This window comes from Sciurus vulgaris (assembly GCF_902686455.1).
Source record: "Sciurus vulgaris genome assembly, chromosome: 4".
In the NCBI taxonomy this organism is placed as follows: domain Eukaryota; kingdom Metazoa; phylum Chordata; class Mammalia; order Rodentia; family Sciuridae; genus Sciurus; species Sciurus vulgaris.
In genome coordinates this window covers 147,143,610-147,165,688 of record NC_136464.1, presented here as the reverse complement: position 1 = coordinate 147,165,688, position 22,079 = coordinate 147,143,610, and the positions used below count along the sequence as shown (strand labels likewise).

General features: G+C 35.5%; 1 protein-coding gene across 1 annotated transcript in view; it reads right to left on the bottom strand.

Moving 5' to 3' along the window:
- FNDC3A (fibronectin type III domain containing 3A) overlaps nucleotides 1-22,079 on the bottom strand; it is a 171,830-nt gene that overhangs the window by 93,904 nt on the left and 55,847 nt on the right. The window contains 1 exon segment of the mRNA XM_079137696.1: nucleotides 15,753-15,828. Within this exon segment, the coding sequence (XP_078993822.1) occupies nucleotides 15,753-15,828 (76 nt within the window).

Sequence of the window (22,079 nt, the reverse complement as noted above, 5' to 3'; positions counted from 1 at the left end):
GTTAGTACCATCCAAAAAGTGCATGAATACATATAATAAACGATGATTCCATTTATATACATTCATATCTGTTATAGTTTTTCCCTGAGTCAAAATCTGCTTCCTTTAATTTCACCTACTGGTGTAAATTCTGCCCTCCAGAGAAACGTGGAACAATGTCTTCCTAGTCACAGTTCTTTTTTCTAGGTTAAACATCCTTCATGTGTTTCTATAGTCTTTTAAAAGAATAATTTCACGCTTCTATTCTCTGCTGACTACCTTCTCTGGGACAACCCAAGTTTGCCAATACTTCTTTTTTAAACATGCTAACAAAACCATCTAACCCACACACACCATCATCTATTTTGTACTTTATTTCTGCAATCCAAGATTTAATTTGTTTTCTCTTCAGCAAATTAGATTCAATAGACAATTCATATTTAACTCTAATTCTGCTAAACTGAGTTCTATTTATAAAGTTAAGGTCTCCTCTCTTTACACTGTAGTGGACACTGTCATTTGTTTTGGTCACAGGATCTCAAGTTCCTTTGTGGGTTTGAGGAGTCAACCTAGTAAAGACTATCACTCCTATAGGTGCTGATAATCTAGTAGGCACTGGTGGGAAGCTATAAAATTCCTGTTACAGAACTGGTCTATGTGTTGGAAGCAAGTAATATTGAATTTTTTAGTGAAGAACTGGCAGAAGTACCATCATGGTATTAATGATCATTTCCTAATTAGATCACTTCTTTGTGAATGCCTTTTTTAAACCCCACTTGGGTTCTGATTATCCACTCCACAAAACCCCATCATATGGGTGGTCTGAATGTGCTGGAGCTTCTATAACCCAACTTCACTCTTGCCTGAGCTCCATGCTGGACCACCCTACGGTGTCAATGGGTTTGTCAACCTACTCAGGTTCTTACACCACATACTATGCTATGCCTTTCAGCCTACTTAGACTCTGACTCTGCACCAGGATGCCTTACTGTATGAATTCTCTCCTTATTCTGCTTGGGTCTGTCTTCCTCAACTTGGTTCTTCTCCTGTGTAATGTGCTTCTCATTCAATTTGGGTATTGAATCCCACTCTGAGGAACTGCATCTTGCCTCTCTCATTCCACTGGAATACTGCCTATAGTCTCTACCCCAACTAAGGGCTTCAGGATTGAACTGTCAGGGAGGAAAGAGAATCTTAATAAACTTTTGTGTTAATAGGCAAGAGTCAGCTTCATTAAAAGAAATGTAGAACTTTATTACTTCTATTAAATTTCATCCTATTTATTTTGACTTATTTCAAGATGTTCTGATTTTTTTGAGCTTGACATTTACTTAATGTTTTAAGTTATCCTTTGTAACTTTCTGACTTAAAAATTTCATGAACATCTTTTATTTTTGTCAAAGCTACTAATTAAAAATGATCAAAAAAGCCCTAGAAAACAAAGCCCTAGATAACACAATGAGATAAAACTGTTTTTTGGCAATCGTCTGGTGAACAAATTTCATTTTGCCTTTACACAAAGATGTAAGGCAAATACGTGGAGTTTAAGAGTACTAGCTTATTCATTTTTGTCTCTTGCTGAATACTGAATGAATGAATGGATAAAGAATATAAGATAATTCTAGATGGAGAAAAATGGAAAGCATTCCCTCTAAAAACTGGAATAAGACAAGGATGCCCTCTTTCACCACATTTACTCAACACTGTCCTTGAAATTCTAGCCAGAGCCATCAGACAGACAAAAAGAAATTTAAGGTATACAAATAGGTAAAGAAGAACTCAAACTATCACTATTTGCTAATGACATGATTCTATATTTAGAAGATCCAAAAAATCTACTGAAAAACTTCTATAACTAATAAATGAATTCAGCAAAGTAACAGGATATAAAATCAATACCCATAAATCAAACACATTCCTATATATCAGTACTGAATCCACTGACAGAGAAAGAAAACTATCTCATTCGCAGTAGCCTCAAAAACAACAACAACAAGAACGAAAAAAAAAAAAAAAAAAACCTGGGGATCAATCTAATAAGAGGCGAAAGACCTCTCATGCTCTTGGATAAGCAGAATTAATACTGTCAAAATGGCCATACTACCACAAAAACGTTATACAAATTTGATGCAATTCCTATTAAAATCCCAATGGTATTCTTCATAGAATTAGAAAAAGCGTCATGAAATTAATTTGGAAAAATAAGAGACCCAGAATAGCCAAAGCAATCCTTAGCAAGAAAATTGAAGTAGGAGGCGTCACAATACCAGATCTCAAACTATACTACAGAGCAACAGTAACAAAAACAGTATGGAACTGGCATCAAAACAGACATGTAGACCAATGGTACAGAACAGAAGACACAAAGACAAACCCACATATAAATACAGTTATCTCATACTAGACAAAGGCACCAAAAACATACATTGGAGAAAAAATAAACTATTCAACAAATGGTGCAATGAAAAATGAAAATCCATATGTAACAAAATGAAATTAAACCTCTATCTCTTACCCTGCACAAAACTAACTCAAAGTGGATCAAAGACTTAGGCACTAGAACAAAGACCCTTGTAGGTACTAGAAGAAAAAGCAGGCCCAAGTCTTCACTCTGTTGCCCTAGGATCTGACTTCCTTAACAAGACCTCTAAAGCGCAAAAAGTTAAAATCAAGAATCAATAAATGGGAAGAATTCAAACTAAAAAGGTTCTTCTCAGCAAAAACAAAAAAACTGAGAAAAACAAAAACAACAAGAAAAAACAATCAATAATGTGAAGAGAGCCTACAGAATAGGAAAAAATCTTTACCACATGCACCTCAGAAAGAGCATTAATCTTCAGGATATATAAAGAACTAAAAAAACTTAACACCAAAAAAACAAACACCCCAACTAAAATATGGGCTAAGGAACTCAGCAGACACTTCACAGAAGAAGATATACAATTGATCAACAAATAAATGAAAAAACATCACTAGTAATTAGAGAAATGTAAATCAAAACTATTCTAAGATTTCATCTCACTCCAGTCAGAATGGCAATTATCAAGAATATAAGCAACAATAAATGTTGGTGAGGATGTGGGGAAAAAGGTACACTCATAATTACTGGTGGGAATGCAAATGGGTGCAACCACTATGGAAAGCAGTATGGAGATTCCTAAGAAAACTTGGAATGGACTCACCATTTGACCTAGTCATCCCACTCCTTGGTTTATATCCAAAGGACTTAAAATCAGCATACTACAGTAATGCAGCCACATCAATGTTTATAGCAGCTCAACTCACAATAGCTAAACTATGGAAGCAACCTAGATGACCTTCAACAGACGAATGGATAAGGAAAATGTGATTCATATGATAGAATATTACACATTTATATATGATGGAATATTACTCAGCTTTAAAGAAGAATGAAATTATGGTATTTGCTGGTAAATGGATGGAATTGGAGAATAACATGCTAAGTGAAATAAGCCAAACCCAAACAACCAAAGGCTGAATGTTTTCTCTGACATGCAGATGCTAATTCACAATAAGGAGGAGGGCTAGGGAAGAACAGAGTTACTTCATATTAGATAGAGTAGGAAGGGAGGGAAGGGGTATAAGTGCAGGAAAGTAATAAAGAGTGAAACAGACGTGAAACAGACATTATAACTTCATGTACATATATGACTGCATGACGGACATGATCCTAAATATGTATAATCAGGAAAATGAGAAATTATACCTTAATTATGTATGGTTTATCAAGATGTATAAATGTATTCTACTGTCATGCACAACTAATTAGAACAAATAACAAAATTAAACTAAAAAAAGAATATAAGGTTCTCATTTTTGCTGAAATGCAATTGTAGCACCTATGTTGTAAAAAAATAATAATGTAGATCTTGTGAATTCATGATCAACATAATTAGGGGCTACTTATCTGACATATGTCTTGGGTCGTATGGTGCCACAGACATAAACAACATGTCCAAAGAAGCAGAAATGTTATAAAATGCAAAACTACTAAATATTTAATTGACATTCTTTTTCTTTAGTCCCATTTATTATTTTTTGAGATGTCACGGAAAAGAGAAAAATAAAGCTGTATCTACCTCTCACTAAGGAGGATATTTAGTGAAAATTATTTGTCTACATAGATTCCATTTGCTTGACACATAGAAATGCTCACGAAATGTTTTCTTCGTCATTCAACTTAAACATTTATTGAGCATTCTCTATACGCTGGGTCCTATAAAAGGCTTCTGACAGATATAAATATTTGTAAAACTTAAATCCTGACTTCAGTTTTTTTTTATAGGTATACCCAAGGCTAAAAGAGGAGAGAAACTGAAGTAAGCACTTCAAAGAACAGATGATATCTATATGTGGGTACCAATTTATCAGCTGGAGAATCAACTGTATGACATAGATCTTAATAGTTTATCACATACTCTCTATGGAATATGCCTCTATAACTTTTCTAGTAATCAAATTTAGAAACTGCCTAAGTTCCTCTTCTGCTTACCTTTCCACCAGAAAAAAAAAGAGAGAGAGAGAGAGAGAGAAGGTCAGTCTTTAATATGTTACAAAGATTTGTTAATTCTAAACCAAAAACTGTACTCATTTAATAAATGTTTACTTTCTTAGGTACACGTGACCAAGCAAAAAAGATCTTAAATTTCACAGTATATATATCATCATAGAAGACAATCTGTTAACATGCTAATAAAAGCATTTCACTACAAAAAAAAAAAAGAAAGAAAGAAAAAAGAAAACCCATGAAATTGTTAGATTGGTTTCAAAATACAAGAAATATTTTAGAATAGAAAAAAACTGAGACAGATTCATGGTAATATTCTCATTCAAAAAATAATGATGTATTTGTGCTGAAACCAATGATTTGCAACTAAAAAAAAGATAGTAAAAATGAAGTACTGAAGCTGGGGATACAGCAGTGACAGCATGCTTGCATTGGTTTGAACCCAGGTTCTGAGGCCCTACTTTCAATCCCCCAGCACTGTTTAAAAAAAAAAAAAAGTATGGGTCCAAATTAGGCAGTATAAATAAACCTAACCAAAGAACATAAGGGCAAACTGGAAAGTGGTCAATGGCACTGAACTTTTACATAAGTAAGAGTGGAACAAGGTAAAGTTCTAAAGGATGACAGAATTCATCAATGAGAACTCAGAAAGAATGGTATGAGACAATAAAAATCATCAAATCAAATGAACAGAGTATATATTTTTACTTTTTTCACTCTGTTTCTTGTTTTGGGCAGTGAAGGGGATACAAAGAAATTCAGCCATGTATTTAAAAGACTTTGTTATATTTTATTGAACATCTCTAGATGTTTACAGTCGGAAGATTTATGGGCCAACAGACACCAAATATTAATAGAACAAAAAGTGTCATTAGGATACAAGATGGTGGACTGAAGGGAGCCTGCGTTCCTTGTCGCTCCGTAATTCCAGTTTGAAGCAGAGGATATCTGTTTCTTGGTGAGGCAGTTTTTGCTGCTTATCGATCCCCTGCTGTTTACCCCATTTGTCTGCTGTGATCACCTGCAGTCTGCCAGCATATTGATGCCTTTTTTGAATGCAGATTGCTCACTGTCAGGCACCCATCATCCGCCATTTGCCTGCCTCTTGCCTGTCCATCATCCACCACATGAGGTTCACCTCCCGATCGTTCGACAACAGTCAGCAAACTGACTGCAGACGGCCAGTGGAGCGCCAGCTACCTGCTGTTGCCTGGAGTTGTGTCACAGTACCTGCAGGTGTGATTACACGTGGCTGCCGCCATTTTGAGACAACAGCCAGGCCCCGTAGGACCCCTGGCCGTCTCTAGGAGCCCTCAGCCCAACCAATCACTTCCTGCCTCCGGGGCCCTCGCATCGACTGACTGCTCCCTGCTGCCAGGACCCCAGACCAACTGACTGCACCCTATCACTGGGACCCTAGACCGACTGATTGCACCTGGCATCCAGGATCCCACAATTACACCAAACACACCCGACCTCCAGGACCTCTGCCTGACCAACCGCACCCCGCCTCCAGGACCTCCAGCCCACCACGTCCACATCCCGAGCTGCAGCTCGCCATTTGCCAACACATTTGAAAGCCAGAGTGGCCATCTTGGATAATCCTGGAAGCCTTAGCTCTGATCTTTAGGTGGGGCAAATCCCATCCTGAGACTCCTGCTGGAGACTTGAAGCTCATTGTCAGCTACCTCTCATGCATCAGGCTACTGAAGACTGGGAGGTTTCATTACTATATGACTGTTATACTGTAGAATTTATTTTTTCTTCTCTTTGAAAAAATTTAAATTTTTTATTTCTTTACTTTTCTTACTCTCTTTTCCTTTTGTTTATCTGTTCCCTCAGAGTCACTTTCTCCCTTTTTTGCATGCTAACATCCAATTTCTTTTGATTACACTCTCAACCTTTCTATTATCTAGAACTTGTGTATATTCTTTTCTTATCCCATTAACAGCCAGATTCTATATCCCTCTGCATCCTCTTTGTCCTCCATTAGAAACTGCAGACCTTATTGCAAATCTGTTTGTTTTACTGAAGATAATATTTGAACTCATTCTGTTTATTATGACAATTTTGTTATTGTCCTCATAGGGGCTATTTGGTCTAGGATTGCATAGTGTCTGAATTGGGCACTGCTAATATTGATCTCCCCTTAAAGAAAAGGTTTTGGAAACCTACAGGGCCACTATAAGCCTATAGGGGGAAATCTGCAATACCCCAGATCTGCACTGCTAGAGGGGAAGATACGTGAACAACATGAAAAAACAAGGGAAGAAAATGATCCAAACAAACCTAGATTCTATATTAATAGAATCCAGTGACAGTATGCTATAAGAAATGTCAGAAAAGGACTTCAGATTATACATGATTAAGATGATTTGCAAAGCAAAGGATGAGATAAGAGAGCAAATGCAGGCAACGAATGATAATACCAATAAGCTGAAAAAGCAACTGCAGGAAGCAAAAGGTCATTTCAACAAAGAGACAGAGATTCTCAAAAAAAAAAAAAAACCAAACGGAAATCCTTGAAATGAAGGAAACAATAAACCAAATAAAAAACTCAATGGAAAGCATCACCAAAAGACTAGACCACTTGCAAGACAGAACCTCAGACAATGAAGACAAAATATTTAATCTTGAAAATAAAGTTGCCCAAACAGAGAAGATGGTAAGAAATCATGAACAGAATCTCCAAGAACTATGGGACATCATGAAAAGACCAAATTTAAGAATTATTGGGATTGAGGAAGGCACAGAGATACAAACCAAAGGAATGAACAACCTATTCAATGAAATAATATCAGAAAATTTCCCAAACCTGAAGAAGGAAATGGAAAATCAAATACAAGAGGCTTACAGAACACCAAATGAACAAAATCACAACAGATCCACACCAAGGCACATTATAATGAAAATGCCTAACATTCAAAATAAAGATAGGATTTTGAAGACCGCGAGAGAAAAGCATCAGATTACATATAGGGGAAAACCAATACGGATAGCAACAGACTTCTCAACCCAGACTCTAAAAGCTAGAAGGGCCTGAAACAATATATTTCAAGCTCTGAAAGAACATGGTTGCCAACCAAAAATCCTATACCCAGTAAAACTAACCTTCAGATTTGAAGATGAAATAAAATCCTCCCATGATAAATGAAAGTTAAAAGAATTTACAAATAAAAAGCCTGTGCTACAGAATGTTCTCAACAAAACATTCCATGAGGAGGAAATAAAAAACAACAATGTAGATCAGCAAAGGGAAGAACTACCTTAGAGAAAAACCACTCAAAGGAGAAACCAAGCCAACTTAAAAACGAAAAATAAGCCCAAATGACTGGGAATACAAATCATATCTCAATAATAACCCTGAACGTTAATGGCCTAAACTCATCAAACAAAAGACATAGACTGGCAGAATGGATTAAAAAGAAAGACCCAACAATATGCTGCCTGCAAGAGACTCATCTCATAGAAAAAGACATTCACAGACTAAAGGTGAAAGGATGGGAAAAACCTACCACGCACATGGACTCAGTAAAAAAGCGGGGGTTTCCATCCTTATATCAGATAAAGTGGACTTCAAGCCAAAGTTAGTCAGAAGGAATAAAGAAGGACATTTCATACTGTTTAAGGGAATCACAAATCAGGAAGACATAACGATAGTAAATATTTATGTCCCAAACAATGGTGCACCCATGTACATCAAACAAATCCTTCTCAATGCCAGAAATCAAACAGACCACAACACAATAATTTTGGTTGACTTTAACGTATCGCTATCACCACTAGATATATTTTCCAAAACAAAATCCAACCAAAGAAACCAGAGAACTCAATAACACAATCAATAACCTAGACTTAATAGACATATATAGAATATTCCATCCACAACAAGCGGATTCACTTTCTTCTCAGCAGCACATGGAACCTTCTCGAAAACAGACCATATGTTATGCCACAAAGCAGCCCTTAGGAAATGCAAAAAAACAGAGATAATGCCTTGTGTTCTATCAGATCATAATGGACTGAGAATAGAAATCAATGACAAAATAAAAAACAGAAATTACTCCAACACCTGGAGACTGAATAATATGCTACTGAATGAAACATGGATAACAGAAAACATCAGGGAGGAGATAAAAAAATTCTTAGAGGTCAACGAGAATGACAATACAACATATCAAAATCTCTGGGACACTATGAAAGCGATACTAGGAGGAAAATTCATTGCATGGAGTGCATTCCACAAAAGAATCAAAAGTCAACAACTAAATGACCTAACATTACAGCACAAAGCCCTAGAAAAAGAAGAACAGAATAACAGCAAAAGTAGTAGAAGACAGGAAAGAATTAAAATCAGAGCTGAAATCAATGAAATTGAAACAAAAGAAACAATTCAAAAATTTAGAAAAAAGTTGGTTCTTCAAAAAAGTAAACAAAATAGACAAACCCTTAGTCACACTAACAAAGAGAAGGAGAGAGAAAACTCAAATTACTAAACTTCGTGATGAAAAAGGAAATATCACGACAGACATCACTGAGTACATAACATAATGAGAAGCTACTATGAAAATCTGTATTCCAACAAAACAAACTACCGAAGACATTGACAAATTTCTAGAGACATATGCTCCTCCCAAACTGAACCAGGAGGACATACACAATTTAAACAGATCAATATCAAGCAATGAAATAGAAGAAGCCATTAAAAACCTACCATCCAAGAAAAGCCCAGGACCAGATGGATTCTCAGCCGAGTTCTACAACACCTTCAAAGAAGAACTCATTCCAATACTTCTCAAAGTATTCTAGGAAATAGAAAAGGAGGGTATCCTACCAAACTCATTCTATGAAGCTAATATCACCCTCATACCCAAACCAGGCAAAGACACATCAAGGAAAGAAAATTTTAGACCAATATCCTTGATGAATATAGATGCAAAGATCCTTAACAAAACATTTGGCAAACCGTATCCAAAAACATATTAAGAAAAGCGTGCACCACGATCAAGTGGGGTTCATCCCTGGAATGCAAGGATGGTTTAAAATCTGAAAATCAATAAATGTAATCCATCATGTCAATAGACTTAAGGATAAGAATCATATGGTTACTTCAATAGATGGAGAAAAAGTGTTTGACAAAATACAACACCCCTTCACGCTCAAAACACTAGAAAAAATAGGGATAGTAGGAACATATCTGAACATTGTAAAGGCTATTTATGCTGAGCCCATGGCCAACATCATTCTTAATGGAGAAAAACTGAAAGCATTCCCTTTAAAAATGGGAACAAGACAGGGATGTCCTCTTTCACCACTTCTATTCAACACTGTCCTCGAAACTCTAGCCAGAGCAATTAGACAGACTAAAGAAATTAAAGGGATACGAATAGGAAAAGAGGAACTTTAGCTGTCACTATTTGCGGATGACATGATGCTATATTTAGAGGATCCAAAAACCTCCTCCAGAAAACTTCTAGACCTCATCAATGAATTCAGCAAAATAGCAGGCTATAAAATCAATACGCATAAATCTAAAGCATTTTTATACACAAGTGATGAAACATCTGAAAGGGAGATGAGGAAAACAACTCCATTTGCAACAGCCTCAAAAAAAGTAAAATACTTGGGAATCAATCTAACCAAAGAGGTAAAAGATCTCTACAATTAAAACTACAAAACCCTGAAGAAAGAAACTGAGGAAGACCTTAGAAGACGGAAAGTTCTCCCATGTTCTTGGATAGGCAGAATTAATATTGTCAAAATGGCCATACTACCAAAAGTGCTATCCAGATTCAATGCAATTCCAATTAAAATCCCAATGACGTACCTTACAGAAATAGAGCAAGCAATCATGAAATTCATCTGGAAGAATAAGAAACCCAGAGTAGCTAAAGCAATCCTTAGCAGAAGAATGAAACAGGGGGTATTGCAATACCAGAACTTCAACTATACTACAAAGCAATAGTAACAAAAACGGCATGGTATTGGTACCAAAATAGACAGGTAGATCAATGGTACAGAATAGAGGACATGGATACAAACCCAAATAAATACAATTTTCTCATACTAGACAAAGGTGCCAAAAATATGCAATGGAGAAAAGATAGCCTCTTCAACAAATGGTGCTGGGAAAACTAGAAATCCATATGCAACAGAATGAAACTAAACCCCTATCTCTCACCCTGCACAAAACTCAACTCGAAAAGGATCAAGGACCTCAGAATCAGACCAGAGACCCTTCATCTTATAGAAGAAAAAGTAGATCCAAATCTTCAACATGTCAACTTAGGATCAGACTTCCTTAAGAGGATTCCCACAGCACAAGAAATAAGAGCAAGAATCAATAACTGGGACAGCTTCAAAATAATTGGTTTCTCTCAGCAAAGGAAACTGTCAGCAATGTGAAAAGAGAACCTACAGAGTAGAAGAAAATCTTTGCCACGCATACTTCAGATAAGGCACTAATTTCCAGAATATACAAAGAACTCAAAAAACTACACCAAGAATACAAATAATCCAATCAACAAATGGGCTAAGGAAATGAACAAACACTTCACAGAAGAAGATATACAAGCAATCAACAGATATATGAAAAAATGTTCAACATCTCTCGTAATAAGAGAAATGCAAATCAAAACCACCCGAAGATTCCATCTCACCCCAATTAGAATGGTGATTATGAAGAATACAAGCAATAACAGGTGTTGGTGAGGATGTGGGGAAAAAGGTACACTCATACATTGCTGGTGGGGTTGCAAATTAGTGCAGCCACTCTGGAAAGCAGTGTGGAGATTCCTCAGAAAGCTTGGAATGGAACCACCCTTTGACCCAGCTATCCCACTCCTAGGCCTATACCCAAAGGACTTAAAATCAGCATACTACAGAGATACAGGCACAACAATGTTCATAGCTGCTCAATTCACAATAGCCAGATTGTGGAACCAACCTAGATGTCCTTCAATTGATGAATGGATAAAGAAACCGTGGCGTATATATACAATGGAATATTACTCAGCTATAAAGAATAGTAAAATTACGGCATTTGCTGGCAAATGGATGAAATTGGAGAATATCATGCTAAGTGAGATAAGCCAATCTCAAAAAACCAAAGGACGAATGATCTCACTGATTAGCAGATGATGACAGATAAAGGGGGGTGGGAGGGGGGCAATAATGGAGAAAGGAGGGACTGTGTAGAGGGAAAAGTGGGGTGGGAGGGGTGGGGAAGAAGGAAAAAATAACAGAACGAGTCAAACACCATTACCCTATGTAAATGTATGATTACACAAATGGTATGCCTTTACTTCATGTACAAACAGAAACAACATGTATCCCATTTGTTTACAATAAAAATAAATTAAAAAAAAAAAAAAAAGAAAAAAAAGTGTCACTAATCTTTTCAAACTGTCAATTAGATGTTTATTTCCCTGTAACATGTTCCATTCCTGGGTCTTCCACATCCTCACAATAAAGTTAAATTTCTTAGTGTGCTGCTCAAGCCATTTTAAGATCTATCTATGTTTCTGAGATTCATTTCTAGCCACACCCCCTTTCATATAACTTTTTAGCAATTCCAATCTCTGTATTATTCAAATAATTCATTTTTTCCTTCAGCTGCGTTTGAACATTGTTTCCTCCCTCTCTAAAATGCTTTAATATTCTTTGTCCATCTGACCAACTGCTATTTTCCTTAAAAAGAGCTGATGTTTCACCTCTTCTGGGAACATTTTTTTCCCCTTACTTACTACTTTGTGTTACAGTCTCATTCTCTGTTCTCATAATACCCCATTACACATGTCTAATGGTTCTCTTTTTCTGTAAATTATTGCTATTTCCTCCCTTTTCTTCCCTACTATACTGTGTTCTTGAATGGCAGGAACTGTTTTGGTTCTCTCAATTCCCAACAACTAGCACAGTACACCTCAGTAGACAGTAAAGTCACAGAAAAAATGACTATCAACTTGTCTCTCCAGGAAGTATGTTATAGTAGAAAAGGTACTACATTAAGCACTACTCAAAACTACCTGTAACTCAAAAATTCTGAACCTGTAATAAAGGAAGGCGATTATATAGACCTCTAAAGTTCTCTGTAACTTTGCTTTTGTTTTTATAAATTCTTGATAACAAAAGTATTTTAAAAAGAATGACCTTTAATTCAAATGCTTATTAATTTACACTGGATTTATCTCAATTCTTTAGGTTTTATTATAGAGACATTCTATGATAAGTACAGTGGCTATCCAAGAACAGTTTTTCTAACTTGATGATCTTAGACCTCCTTTTCTTTAAAAAAATTTAAAATTAATTTACTTGTTTATTTTTATTGGTGCCTTATAATTATAAGTAATAGTAGGATTCACTGTGCTATATCCATACATGCACATAATATAATTAGATTAATCTCATTCCATAGTATGTTCCCCTTCCCTGATCCACTTACTCTACAGTACTGATCTTCAATTATTACTTTAGTGTGCTATAATTACATTTGTGTATACATATATGTATACATACATACAAACATGAGATTCACGATGGTATACTTATATGTGGATATATATAATTTGGTACATTTCATTTCCCAGTACTTCCCCATGCCCACCCCTTCCTTTTTCCCCTACTCTTCTCTATTGATCTAAGGATCTCCTTTTTTTCTCAGCCCTCCTTGAGACTTTCTCTTTCTCCTTTTTACCTTTTGCTTCCCTTCTATTCCTGCTCTCACTTTTTACCCACCTCCAGAATTGGCCAGGAAAGGTTTGCTACGTGACAGTAACTAGTGATGACAAAAGGGAGGAGAAGAATTCTAGTAGTCATATAATTTTTTTGTATTCTCTTACTTGGAGTGAGGGCACACTGGTCTTTACAAAGACTTCAACCCCAGTCCCTCACTCACTACTATTCCTTCCACCCATCTTGTAATTTTGGACAAACAAACATAATAGAGGGGAAAGCCTTTTTGCTTCATGGCTAGTTCCCTTTTTCCTTTCCAGTGTTTTAAATAATTATGTCCAATAATTTTGAGAGTTTCCATTCTTAAAATCTGTCATATAGAGAAAGAAGCTTCTGTTTTCCACTGAAGCAGAGAAATCTGTCCCTATTTGAAAACGTCTTCATGTGGTAGTTTCTAACATTAGGATACTGTTAGTACTATCCACAGGTTATAAATTAGGTATGTGCCACCATGCTTAGTTTGCCAATGTGCTTGAAAAGATCAATGCTATATTAATTAAAATGTTTCCAAAACAGACAGTATTTATTGAAAACAATTTGAAAAAAGATACAAAAATAAATCAAGTCTATGTGCTCTATTAGAAATTTACATTCTATGAAACATATAGTAAAAGATGAGCTTATTTTCATTTAGGTAATGAAATGTATGCTATGTATAGCTTTGGTAAGATGGGGGAGAGGGAAGTACCATAAATCTTGGTTTACACTAGTCATGGAGTAATTACAAAAGTTCTTTCATTCTCAAGAGTATCCAGTTTGGATGATGGTAATGAATATGGTCACCCTACCTATAATGTACTCTTACTGGGGATTGAACTCAGGGGCACTCGACCACTGAGCCACATCCCAGGCCTATTTTGTATTTTTTTTTTTTTTTAGGTACAGGATCTTGTTGAGTTGCTTAGTGCCTCACTTTTGCTGAGGCTGTCTTTGAACTCTCGATCATTCTGCCTTAGCCTCCTGAGCTGCTGGGATTATAGATGGGTGCCACTGTGCCCCACCTAATGAACACTTTTAAACTAAACTATTAGGTTTGAAGGAATAAAAAGAAATATGAGATGTTATCTGCTCTCAATGCTTACACTTTAGTTGGAGAGACTGAATAAACTTTTCAAGTCGAATAATAAAAAACAAATAATTAACAGGGAAAAATACTAGAAGAACTACAAAATTGCACATTGTTATCTGGTAAATTAATGGCACAGTAATTGGTATTATAGGGTTTCAGAGGAGATGGAGATCGATTTCTATTAGCACCACCACCACAGAACTCAATACCACCATTTATTGAGTACCTTACTTGTGCCATGTCCGGTACGGAGTACATTATACGTATATTAATCAAACCTCACAATTATCCTATTAGGTATACTATTCTTGGAGGGGATGGCAATTTTATTGAGGAGAAATGTATTTACAGAGGGTTAAATAACATGTGCCAGATCATATGGCTAGTATGAGGCAAGAGTTGAGATTTAAATTCATGTTCTAATTCCACAGCCAGTGACTTTTTTTTTCCCCCCACTTAGAACAGAAATTTATTGTCTCACAGATTTGGAGCTTAGAAGTGAAATCTTAAGGTTTGGGAAGGTTGGTTCCTTCTGACGGATTTAAGGTAGAATCTGCTCTAAGCTTTTCTCCTAGCTTATGATGGTTTGCTGGTGATCTTTTGACATTCCTTGGTTTGTACATCTCTGCCTTCATCTTCACAAAAGACTCCATATGTATGTCTGTGTATAATTTACTCCTTTTCATAAGGATACCAGTCATACTGGATTAGGGGCCTGTCTTAGCCATTAATTTTTCTATTGCTTTCCTCTTTACATATGAAAGCAATTTGCATGAACTGGGGACAATTTTGCCAACCAAGGGTATTTGGTGATATCTGGAGACATTTCTGTTTGTCTAAATGGGGGTACAGAGAAGTGGCTTGTGGGTAGAGGCCATGGACTCTGCTAAACACAATTCACAGGATAGTCCTCCACAGCAAGAATTACCCAGCCCAAAAATGCTAAGAGGATGCTCAGTGAAGGAAGGTTACAAAAATTTTGTTAAAGGTTAAGATCTAAGTTCAGTCTGAAAGCACTAGTAGGATTTGTACAGGCTGGAGTAGTGATTATAGAGGATGAAATCTAGATTAAAAAAAAAGTACTGACAGTACAACACAGATTTGAAAGACAGTAATTCAGATGACTTTGAAAGATTAAAGGGAAGCAAAGTTGGGAGGGAAGTGGGAACAAGACTAGAAAACTGAAGTTTTCTTTTTGAAACACTAAGGAACCTTGAATAGATTACTGATGATTTCTAAGCAGGGAAGTAACATGAACAATAAGATTAATCAAGAAACCAGGTCAAAGAGTTTAGTTAGGATATTACTGCATTAGTTAAATACAGTATTCAGAGTTTGTGCTTTTGTATGGTGGTAATGAGGAAGACAGGAAGAAACCATAAGCATTATATACTACTATGTATCATAATTGTTTGGTCACAAATGATAATAAATTGCCATTCTTACCTGTAATGCACTGAAACTGTCCATCTTCTCTTCTTATTGTAAATGCTTCCCCAGGATTAACTTGTACCAGAATAACCTTAAAATGAGGGGGGGAAAGTATTACTCAAAACAATAAGAATAAATCAGTATATAAAAATACCAACATGATTACATGAATGGTATGAATCTACATTGTGTACAACCACAGAAATGAAAAGTTGTATACTTGTGTACAATGCATCAAAATGCAGTCTGTAAAAAAAAATTAATTAAAAAAATACTAACTGTTGACAATAAGAGAGCAGATACGAGTTATTTAACTTTATGACACTAAGAAGGAAAACTTTATGACACTAAGAAGGAAACAGCATTTATAATGCTGTTTGTTTAAAAAAAAAAAAGTATTATTTCACTTTCCTGGAAGCCAGACATAAGCTAGAAGTAAAGGGAATAAAAAAAGAATATAGAGGCAAACTTTTATTAGACGGTTAAGAAACTACTCAGAAACAAAGATGGAGTCAAATCCCAAATATGTGGATTATTTATGGGAATTCATCAGTAGTTAAGTATTGTGCTTTTCTGAAGAAAAAATTGATAGGTAGAGCATGAGTTGTACAACATCTGAAGTTATAGCTGAGAATGCGTTAAGTTAATCATACCTTTTTTTTTTTTTTTTTTTTTTTTTGGTGCTGGGGATTGAACCCAGGGCCTTGTGCTTGCAAGGCAAGCACTCTACTGACTGAGCTATCTCCCCAGCCTAATCATACCATGTTAAGTAGTTTTTTTACTTATCAAAAAAGGTAAAATACAGTCTAGTTTCATGACATTCAGAAAACTGAGAAAAACAGAAAACTGGAAAAAAAAATCTTTCTATCCCAAGACAATGTTAATATTCTGAAAAAGTTCTTAAGTCTAGATTTAATTCTGTATCTTTTTTGAGTTCACTATTATAAAAGATTTCCATGTTAAATTATTCAAAGTATTTCATTAAGTGATTAAACCATAAACTACTTAACCATTCCTTTAATGCAAGGAATTTATGTATTTTTCATTATTATGAACAATGCCAAAGTGACCATTCACATATGTATTTTTTTGCCATGGTTAGTATTGTTTCCTTATTATTCCCAGAAAAGGAATTCTGGTACCTGCTGCTAAATTGCCCTTTAAAAGGGTTTTATTACTTTATAGTCCCTCTCAATACTATAAGAACATCCTTTTACTGTTTTCTGTGTAATCCTGAAAATTATAGTTTTATAACCCCTACTGCTTCAACAGATAAAAATAAAATACTACTATTGTTTTAATTAGAATCTCCCTCCTGCCCAGCCCCACTGTGCTAGGGACTGAACCCAGGGCCTCACACAAGCTAAGCAAGGACTCTATACTGAGCGACACATCCAAATTTGTACTTCTTTATTGTTATGTTTTATCCTGTTTCTTCGGTAAATTGTCTGTTTATGTCAGCTTACTATTTATTTTCTGGGCTTTTAAGAGTTCTCAGTGACTTGACTGAATTGTCTGTTAAGAATACTGTACTATACTGTACGGATATTGTACTGTTAATGCTGCAAATGCTTTCTCCTTTTACTTTATTTTTCTAGTCAGTTACCATTTTTTTCCTTATGATACCTTCTATTTCTTTATAGTCTGCTGCCAAGTAACAGCAGCCAATATCAAACACTTGAAATGTGGCTTATGTGTACTGAGATGTGCTCTAAATGTGAAATAAACACCAGATTTCAAAGGCTTTCTGTCGTCATCATCCTATTCATTGGCATATTTCTATACTGCGGCTATTACTGTTGCATTAATCTTATTCCAGTACTCATAACTTCTTGTTTCTCTTATAGACCACCCATCTCTCAAATGACCCTCCAGCCTATTGCTTCTCAATCAGTCTTTTACCATGAACCCCTGGACCACCAGATTTCTAAACAGGAAGGGCCCATGCCACCTTCTTCCAGCTCAAAGCAGCCAGAGTGGTCTTTGTTCCATTTCCTATAGCAGTAGGGAGTCCCTAAAATTAGAAAGGGGAATGAAGCCAGAATTAAAGACAGGCCATTAGTGTAGAATAGGTAATTGGGTTGAATGGAGCAAACAGAAGCCAGTTTGGATCTGGGAAGTTGGAAACCATCCCTGGGAGACTGGAATGTTCATGTCTCCAGAGCCCTTGGATACCACTCCTCCCAAAAGGGTTTTTAATGAAGCAACTCCTGAGTAGACAGAGAGCTATCAATCCATGCCCTCTGGGCTGCTGCTCCCTTCTTACCTAACACTACCCTTTGGCCATCCCAGCCCACCTACTCACCCGCGGGACATTCCATCTACATCTCCCAGTCATTATACAGGATCAGGGAATTGAACAAGAAAAAGGAGAAGAATGCAGGAGAACAAAGGAAACTTTAGATGTATAAAAAGGATAAGACTTCCTCATCATACTGTTTCTGTCTTTGGGTCCCCTTCTTCCACTTGGGAGAAGTCTGTTTTACTATCTTTTAATAAAGCTTCTTTCTTCTCTAAACTTGCCTCAGTGTGCTTCTCTGGTGTTATACTTCAACATCTGAGGAAGCAGTACTCGTCAAGATAATTGATAACCAATGGAATCACAAAACACCTAACAATGTAAAACACTAATTAATTTTTATATTGATTGCATGTTGAAATAATATTCTGGACATACTGGGTTAAATAAAACATTACAGTTAACTTTGCCCATTTTAATTTTTTAAGGTACCTATTTAAAAATTTAATTTTATGTGGCTTGTATTGTGTTTCCATGGGACAATGTCAAAAAATTTTAAAAATTGGTGCCTTATAATTATACATAATAGTGAAATATGTTGCTACATATTTGTACATGTACACAATATATAATGCCAATCTAGAGATTTAACAAGTATTAGTTTCTATTTTCTTCTAGTTTTTGGATAATTTAAGTGTTTATGTTTCTTTGATGTACCTAAAATTCATCTTGAGAAGATTTAAACATATTTGTTTTTTCCCAGAGATCTAACGAATATAATTTGCTAAATATAAGATACCTCTTTTAGCACACAGTCTAATCTTCTATACTCATTCATATTTATTCTAGCAAAAGTAGCTTTGGAAAAATGTTTAATAATTTTAAGCAATGTAACTTTAGATTTCTGATAGTGCACCTCCATTACTACTCTTATTAAATATTTCTTTGATATTGACTGATGAGAATATCAGAGTACAAAAGACTCAAACACATATGCACATGTGTACTTAATAGCTTTATAGAGAATACAAGATTTAAGCAGAGTCCTGAAGACGAGTAATAATTAGCTAAGCAAAACAGTGGGAAGGCCTTTCAGGTCCACAGAAGAATATATGCAAAGCTCAAGGACTGGAAATGTCACGAGAATTTTATCGTGTTCACTAAACCAAAGGAACAGGTTGGAGCAGGTTGGTTGGAGCAGGGGGAGAGGGGATAGTGGTATGTCAGAACAAACGGGCATGGTGAGAAACACAGGGAGAAAGTGGATGGGAGCCAGGTTAGGAAGAGTCTTGTGAGTCAGCTTAAGGGCAATTTGAAGAATTTTATTTATACAGGCATGGTGTCATGGAGAAATAATATGCCATAGCATAGCAGCTGTATCTATGAAGATATATTAGGAGGGTAAAGCAGCTAGGTAGGTTTCTTTCAAAGCATTCATTTCTAATTTTAAAATTTATTATTTCCTTTCTTTCATTTTCCTTAGGTTTATTTTGTTGTTTTCTAACCTATCCAGCTGAATACTCTTTTTGTTCTCTCTTTAGTAATGGATGTGTATGGATATAACAGTAAATTTTACTTAACTCAGTGTAACCACACAGAGTACTTTCATTATTATTTTTCAGATATTTTTGCTGTTTTGTTCTTGATCTCCTCTGTAGTCCAAGAATTTTTTAAAAAATTTGAAAGTGGGCTGGATTTTAGTTTTGCTATTACTTCCAACACATTTTTAGCAATCTCAACAAATCCATTGTTCTTTAAAAATTTTTTAATGTATCCTTTTAAAAAATAACTGTTTATATTACGTGTGTGTGTGTGTGTGTGTGTGTGTGTGTGTGTGTGTGTGTAGATTTTTTAATGTGGTGCTGAGGACTGAACCCAGTGACTTAAAACATGCTAGGCAAGCACTCTACCACTGAACTACAATCCCAGGCCCCACACGTTCTATCTTATCCACTTCTTTTCTCATTAGTTTAGAATTTGACAGTGGTGGTGAACTGCTGATGGATGCCACCCAAGAGATGTAGTTTAGTGGTAAGTACTAAACTACCAGCATACCCCTCCAAAACAAACAAAAAAGAATCTAGTCATTGAGACACTTAATATACTTGTAGAACTGTATATTCAATAAAATACTATTATACTGGCTAGACACACTAACATCATTTTTCCAAGCTTACTTGTCTTGTCCTCTAATTTTACTATAATTTTTTAAAAATTTACAAAAATTAAAATGCTTCTCATATCTTACTATATGTTTTCTACATTATAAAACTAGAATACATTCAGGGAATACATAATGTAAATGAAATTCCCCTTATTCCCTCTTAAGTATAGTTCCTAGTTAATAAAATATTTATCTCTCCAGAAATTTATTACGTATGTGGAAATACATGCCTCCCCTAACATGTACCATTTTATTTTACACAAGCTAACTAGGTCTTACTGGACACATTCATTCAATAAAATTTACTGAATTCCATCAATGTACCCCCAGTTCTGGACTAATACAAAAGTGAACAAAATTGGCAGAATCCATGCCTTTGTGGAGTTTATACTCCAACGGAAGCCACTGGCAATTAAAACAAAAACTCAGTTAGGTAAGGAAGTGTGTTTATAGTGGTGGACCCCAATGAACCACACCTCTTAGCATTACATCTTGTGTAGTCCTCAATGCTGACTTTGGGCTTGATCACGTCACTTGGTTTTCCTAAGTATTTAAGGTACTGGGCCTTGTGACTACTGAATAGTTCCTTCCTGGATTCCTAAGCTACCATGAGGAGGTCCAGATACTCTGCTGAAGATGACCCCTGGAAAATGGAAAGAGAGTGTTCCCGATCAGCCCATTATAGATTTCCAGCACCATTTGAATATTAGGTGATGGCAAGTCTATGAGTGCCTATTGGTGAGACCAGTGGAAAAACTGCCCAGTGAGCCCTGACCAAAAGCAGAAATTGGAGCAAACTGAATGCTTGTCGAATCAAGGCATTAGGGTATGCATTGCTTTGTTACACAGTGACAGAAAAAGTGATTGAGAAATTGAGAAGTATGATGAATTTTTAAAAAATTTATATAACATTTAACAGCAGTATATATACCTTATACATTTGAGCATATTTCTATTTCCACAAACTACATTTTATTGTCCTTTACTTGTTTTTCAGTTGGGTTTTTGTCTACTGATTTTTAAGTACTTAGTATGTCAAGGAAATTTATTTTCCTATTTTTTTAAATAAAAATTTTGTCTTGCTACACCAAAGGTTTTTATGTAGAGAAATTATTATATCATTTTTTCCTTTAGAGTTTCTAGGTTCCATTTTGGACTAAAAGAGACTTTTTACTACATGATTACTTTAAAAAACTGATCCATGTTATAGTACATTTATGGCTTCTTTAAAAAATGCTTAAATCTCTGCTAAATCCTGAAATTTTCTGTAAGATTTGGCTTCAATGTTAAAAAACATTAGCTAATCGTGTAAACAATTTATCAAGAATGTTATACCCATAATATTCTCCCACAGTACCTAGTATATGAATATAGTATGTTAAGCAAGAATTGTTCATATTTACTGGATCAAAACCTGTTGAATACCTTTTATGTACTGGTTATACTATGGAGTTTACAAAACACTAATAGTTCTCAGAATAAAATCATCTACTATATAGCTGGGAAAAAGAAAGAAAACCAAACGACATATATAAAACTAGTATGTTCTGACATTAAGTAAAAAATAAAACAAACATCTATTTTAAATCATATGAACTATAGGAAAAGTAGGAGGTGAAATTTATTCATTTCTCTAAAAATAATTTATTGAACACCTACTCATGGCACACATTCTGATAGCTACTGCAAACATGAAAAATAAATCCAAGTCCTCAAGTAGTTCATAGTCTAATAAGGGAGATAAGCAGAACTGTCATTTAACTTTAGAGTGTATAAGTGGACTAACAGGCATGTAAACAATGCATTTTCGGTACCCTCTCAGCTCAGGATAATCAGAGAAGATTACTGGAGGAGATGACTAACTACAAAGAATTCAGAGGTCAATTAGAAATTAACAAAATCAAGACAGGGAAAGACTATTTCAAGGACAGAACACACA